Source organism: Malus sylvestris, chromosome 15 (assembly GCF_916048215.2).
Source record: "Malus sylvestris chromosome 15, drMalSylv7.2, whole genome shotgun sequence".
NCBI classification, from domain to species: Eukaryota; Viridiplantae; Streptophyta; class Magnoliopsida; order Rosales; family Rosaceae; genus Malus; species Malus sylvestris.
In genome coordinates, this window is record NC_062274.1 from 36,604,850 (window position 1) to 36,610,966 (window position 6,117).

The following is a 6,117-nucleotide window of genomic DNA, read 5'->3' on the forward strand; positions in this document are numbered from 1 at the left end:
GAAGAAGAAGAAGAACTGGAGTTGGTTTGATGTACAGATAGGAAAGAGAGCTGAGGCGTGGGAGGGTAGCGGTGGTTGAAACTTGAAAGGTGGAAAAAGCGGTGAGCGACGGAAAAGGTGGAGGAAGTTGGGAGTCCCACGTGTCACATAATTCATCCCAATTTGACAGCAAGACAAAAGGCCAAACTCGGAATACCATAAAATAATCAGGGGTAAAATCAGAAATCCACTGTACTATGAACAGTGTTTCAGTTCATTTTCTCTTTTAGTATATATATAATTTTAGAGGCGTTCAGTTCTGTGACCCTCCTCCTCTTCTTATTTTTTTTTTCATTTCTCAAGAGGTGAGGTGTAAGTCCCCTCTCTTTTATTATTCTTTTTTTTTTTCCAGGTGGTTCGAGAATTAAGTTTATATCCACTAATTAGATGTAACTTTTAATTTTTATTTATAAAAAAATTTGGATGTGAAAGTGGATCACAGTCACCCTAAACAATGGATATGGTGATTCAATCCAATGCTTTATATGAGTATTTTTTTTTCTCTTGAAGTTTTTGCAAGTGGCGAATCGACGTGCGGACAAGGTCTTTTATTTTTATTTTTAAAACAACTGCGTCTTTCTCAGTTTAAACTTTGTCCCTTTCTTTAATTTAGCTTAATATGAGAAAAAACCTAAACAAAATTATTAATTAAAAAAATATAAGACCAAATCCCCTAATTAAAAAGACCCAATAGATCAAGAAATGGAATCTTAATAAATTGACAGTGAAAATGGCAGTTGGGAGGCTTTCCTCATTTTAGCTAGGGCTCAAAGGTTGGGTACGGCTTTCCAGAACTGTCGCTGATCTTGGGTGCCAAGATCAGCCAATATGGTAGCGGATGTTCTTGCGTCAGTTGGTCTTACGGAGATGTGTGATATTATGTGGGTTGATAGACCCCCATCTTCGTTAGTTCATATTTTATGTAGTGATGGTCTTTCTTGTCCTCATTAGTCGTTTATGGTGGGTTGGGGTGACACTTTTACGGTGTGTTAGTGTCTGTGGTTCGTATCCCCGCTCACTGCTTTGTTTTGTGTTTAGTTTCGTTGTGTTTACCTCGGAGTAGGCTTTCTTGTTTCTGTTTAGCTTCTTAACCTTGGGTTGTTCAAAAAAAAAAAATAAATAAATTGACAGTGATAGATGGATATAAAGATCGATCTATGGTTTGCTCTCATCTGAATTCTCTCACGTACACAGAAAGCCATAAAGCTAGAGAGAAAAGGACAAGGAGAGCGTGATAATTATAGTTAATCATCTTAGGAGAGAGAATAATCTATCTTTTTATTAATTACCAAATCTTATTCAATAAACACACGTACTTTGAGTTTCAAATCTCTTCGTCCTTGTCTCTTATCCAAAACAAACAAACAAAACTTTCAGAAATAAAATAAACTGAGAGTTTTTTTTTTTTTTTTGACAAACTATTTTATCTAAACTAAAAAGAAAAAGAACATGAACTTAGTCTCATAATGAGTTAATAATAAAATGATTCTAATTTACTTTGGACGAAAATTAAACGTAAAACTTTTTACTTATATGTAAAGAAAACCGTAGTAGTAAACGATAAAAAAATAAACCGAGAGTTAAAAAGAATGATTGATAACGAAAGCAGTAGTCGGATTAAAAAGTGATTTTGTAAGGAAAAAAAAGTAGAGAGAGAAAGTGTAAATTCGGACAAACAGCCAGACAGACGGAGGAGAGAGAAGGAAGAGAGAAAGAGTCACATGGCATGTGAGCAACCCCTGTGTATGTCCACTTGATATATACTCTTCTTACCTTCCTTTGTCCGACTTTTGACTCTCTGTCTCTCTCCTCTCCTTCTCTGTAAACTAGCAGCTGTAGCTTCTGAGCTCTCTCTAATGGCAGACCTCAGAACCTAAAACCAAACCCCTTCTTCTTTCACCACCACCTCAAAACCCAAAATATGATATCCCACAAGTCCATTTCTCACTTCCCCTTCCCCTTCTGCCTCCTCCTCCTCCTCCTCTTCGTCCTCCCTCTGCCACCCACCTCTGCAACTCCGCCCACCTCCTCCTTTTACAGAGACACCCAGCAACTCCTCAGCTTCAAATCCTCCCTTCCAACCCCAACCCTCCTCTCCAACTGGCTCCCCAACCAAAACCCATGTTCCTTTTCTGGTATATCCTGCAAAGCAACCAGGGTTTCGTCCATAGACCTCTCCTCCTTCTCCCTCGCCACAAATCTGACTGTTGTTTCCACGTTCCTCATGACCCTCGACTCCCTTGAATCTCTCTCTCTCAATTCAGCCTCTCTCTCCGGCTCTATCTCCCTCCACTTCCCTCCCAGAACCAAGTGCAGCCCTCACCTCACCTCCTTAGATCTGGCTCACAACTCCCTTTCCGGCCCTCTTTCAGACGTCCCCGACTTCGCCGCCGCTTGCTCCGCCTTGACCTTCCTCAACCTCTCCTCAAACTCTCTGGTTTTACCCACCAAACCATCCTCCTCCGCCTTCCCCCTCCGCACCCTCCAAGTTCTCGATCTTTCTTACAACAAGATTACAGGCCCCAACGTCGTCCGTTGGATCTTATCCGACGGTTGCGGTGACTTGCAGAGGTTGGTTTTGAAAGGGAACAAAATCTCCGGCGAGATGAGCGTTGTGTCCACCTGCAGCAAGCTGGAGCACTTGGACTTGTCCTCCAACAACTTCTCCATTTCTCTTCCGTCTTTCGGGGATTGCTCGGCTTTGGACCACCTTGACATATCTGGCAACAAGTTTTCTGGCGACATTGGTCGAGCTATCTCCTCCTGCAAGCAGCTCAGTTTCTTGAACCTCTCCATGAACCACTTCGACGGTCCGATTCCGGCCATGCCCACCAACAGCTTGAAGTTCCTGTCCCTTGGAGGTAATAGGTTTCAAGGTATAATTCCTGTGAGCTTAATGGATTCGTGTGCAGAGCTTGTGGAGCTCGATCTGTCGGCTAATAGCCTTTCGGGTTCGGTTCCTGATGCACTGAGCTCTTGTTCTTCGTTGGAATCGCTGGACATATCCACCAATAACTTTTCTGGTGAGTTGCCCGTTGAGATTTTGATGAAGCTCACCAACTTAAAGGCTGTGTCGCTTTCTTTCAACAACTTCTTTGGTCCTCTGCCCAATTCTCTGTCTAAGCTCGCGACATTGGAGAGCTTGGATCTCAGCTCCAACAATTTGTCTGGGTCAATCCCAGCTGGGCTCTGCGGGGATCCTAGCAACAGCTGGAAAGAGCTGTACCTTCAGAACAATCTGTTTTCCGGCACGATCCCACCGTCTTTGAGCAACTGTTCTCAGCTTGTTTCTCTTGATTTGAGCTTCAATTACCTCAAGGGCACCATCCCTTCGAGCTTGGGGTCGTTGTCGAAGCTTCGCGATTTGAACATTTGGTTGAACCAGCTGAGTGGGGAAATCCCACAAGAGCTGATGTACCTTGGGTCGCTTCAGAATCTCATTCTGGACTTCAACGACCTTACGGGGTCGATTCCTATCGGTTTAAGCAACTGCACCAATTTGAATTGGATTTCATTGGCTAACAACAAGTTGAGTGGTGAGGTTCCCGGGTGGATTGGGAAGCTTCCAAAGCTAGCAATACTCAAGCTCAGTAACAACTCATTCTCTGGTGATATTCCCCCGGAGCTCGGTGACTGTAAGAGCTTGATATGGTTGGATCTCAATTCCAACTTGTTGAATGGCACAATCCCTCCTTCACTTTTCAAGCAATCCGGAAACATTGCAGTGAATTTTGTTGCTTCCAAAACGTATGTATATATCAAGAATGATGGTAGCAAGGAGTGCCATGGAGCAGGAAATTTGCTCGAGTTTGCGGGTATCAGAGCCGAGCAACTGAACAGGATTTCGACAAGAAATCCCTGCAACTTCACTAGAGTTTACAGAGGTAATCTCCAACCAACGTTTAACCATAATGGTTCTATGATTTTTCTTGATCTTTCGCATAACTCCTTGTCCGGTAGCATTCCCAAAGAGATTGGGAGCATGTACTATCTCTATATTTTGAATTTGGGCCATAACAATATATCTGGTTCAATCCCACAAGAGCTTGGAAAAATGACTAGCCTCAACATTCTTGATCTCTCTAGCAATAGCCTTGCGGGGACTATTCCACCGGCTCTGAGTGGCCTTACCTTGCTAACGGAGATTGATCTATCAAACAACCTTTTGTCTGGAATGATTCCAGAGTTGGGTCAATTTGAGACGTTCCCTGCCTACAGATTTGCCAACAATTCTGACCTATGTGGCTATCCTTTGGCTTCATGTGGGGGAGCTTTGGGGCCAAATGCAACTGCACATCAAAAGTCTCATCGACGAGAAGCATCCCTGGCGGGGAGTGTGGCAATGGGGTTACTCATCTCACTTTTCTGCATCTTTGGTTTGTTCATTGTTGCCATTGAAACCAAGAAAAGGCGGAAAAAAAAGGAATTGGCCCTTGATGTTCATATCGACAGTCTTAACCAATCAGGAACTGCCAATGGCTGGAAGCTAACAGGTGCCCGGGAAGCATTAAGCATCAACCTTGCGACATTTGAGAAGCCCCTTCAAAAGCTCACTTTTGCAGATCTTCTCGAGGCCACCAATGGTTTCCACGATAATAGCCTTATTGGCAAAGGTGGTTTTGGTGATGTATACAAGGCCCAATTGAAAGATGGCAGTGTCGTGGCCATAAAGAAACTAATACATATCAGCGGACAGGGTGATCGCGAATTCACTGCAGAAATGGAAACAATAGGGAAGATCAAGCACCGGAACCTTGTCCCCCTCCTTGGATACTGCAAAGTAGGAGAAGAACGGCTTTTGGTTTATGAGTACATGAAATATGGAAGCTTAGATGATGTTTTACATGAACCGAAGAAAGCTGGCATCAAGTTGAACTGGGCTGCAAGGAGGAAGATTGCCATTGGGTCCGCGAGGGGACTGGCCTTTCTTCACCACAATTGCATCCCACACATCATTCACAGGGATATGAAATCGAGCAACGTGCTGGTGGATGAAAATTTGGAAGCCAGAGTCTCCGATTTTGGAATGGCAAGGCTTATGAGTGCAATGGACACCCATTTGAGTGTGAGCACTCTAGCAGGCACCCCTGGTTATGTCCCTCCTGAATACTACCAGAGCTTTAGATGTTCCACGAAAGGTGATGTTTATAGTTATGGAGTAGTATTGCTTGAGCTGCTAACGGGAAGACGTCCTACAGATTCAGCAGATTTTGGCGACAATAATCTCGTGGGTTGGGTAAAACAACACGCTAAATTGAAAATAAGTGATGTTTTTGATCCGGAGCTCATGAAAGAGGACGCAAGCCTTGAGATTGAGCTTTTACAGCACTTGAAGGTAGCTTGTGCTTGTTTGGACGACAGGCCATGGCTGCGTCCGACAATGATCCAAGTGATGTTAAAGTTAAAGGAAATCCAAGCCGGGTCTGGGATGGACTCCCAATCAACGATAGCCACGGACGACGACGGAGTTTTTGGCGGAGTTGAAATGGTAGAGATGAGCATAAAAGAAGTCCCGGAAAGCAAGCAGTAGGCGGGGATAGGCAAAAGGCCGATTTTTCAAGAGAATTGTACTGGAAGAAAGAAGAAAGAAGCTGCCCCAATTTTGTTTCCCTCTTGTTTACAAGTTAAAAATGCGATGGAATTGGATGGAGCAGCCAATTTAATGTATGTAATTGTAATGGTGTTATTTATACAGTGTAGAGAGAGAGAGAGAGAGAGAGAGAGAGAGAACTGAGAAGTGACTTCTTCTTGTTTAACTTCCTTCTTGTTATAAATGTGTATATAAACAGCTTCAGTTTTCAATTCATTCAGTTGTCATGCTGCTTTTGCTTTACATTTGCTTCTCTTTCAGGACTTGCATGATGGCGGCGTCGGTTGTCAATGATTAATCTAACTTTTAATCTAACAAAATTTATCTTTTGAAAGAAGAAAAAAAAAAAAAAATCCAAAACATTCATCATCGCTAACTGGAGAGTTCTGTTTTGGCCCTTTCCCTGCTGACCTACCCGATTTGGTTTCACTCTCTCTCTCTCTCTCTCTCTCATATGGTAGCCCCCAACCACATGCCTATAATTTTAG

The 6,117-nt window shown here is 43.2% G+C and overlaps 1 protein-coding gene across 1 annotated transcript; it reads left to right on the forward strand.

The window, feature by feature from the left end:
* Positions 1-1,702: 1,702 nt before the first annotated feature.
* On the forward strand, positions 1,703-5,872 carry LOC126602584 (systemin receptor SR160-like). The gene has a single exon (XM_050269481.1). The coding sequence runs from the start codon at positions 1,961-1,963 to the stop codon at positions 5,567-5,569; it is 3,609 nt and encodes a 1,202-aa protein (XP_050125438.1). The 5' UTR covers positions 1,703-1,960; the 3' UTR covers positions 5,570-5,872.
* The last annotated feature ends 245 nt before the right edge of the window (positions 5,873-6,117 follow it).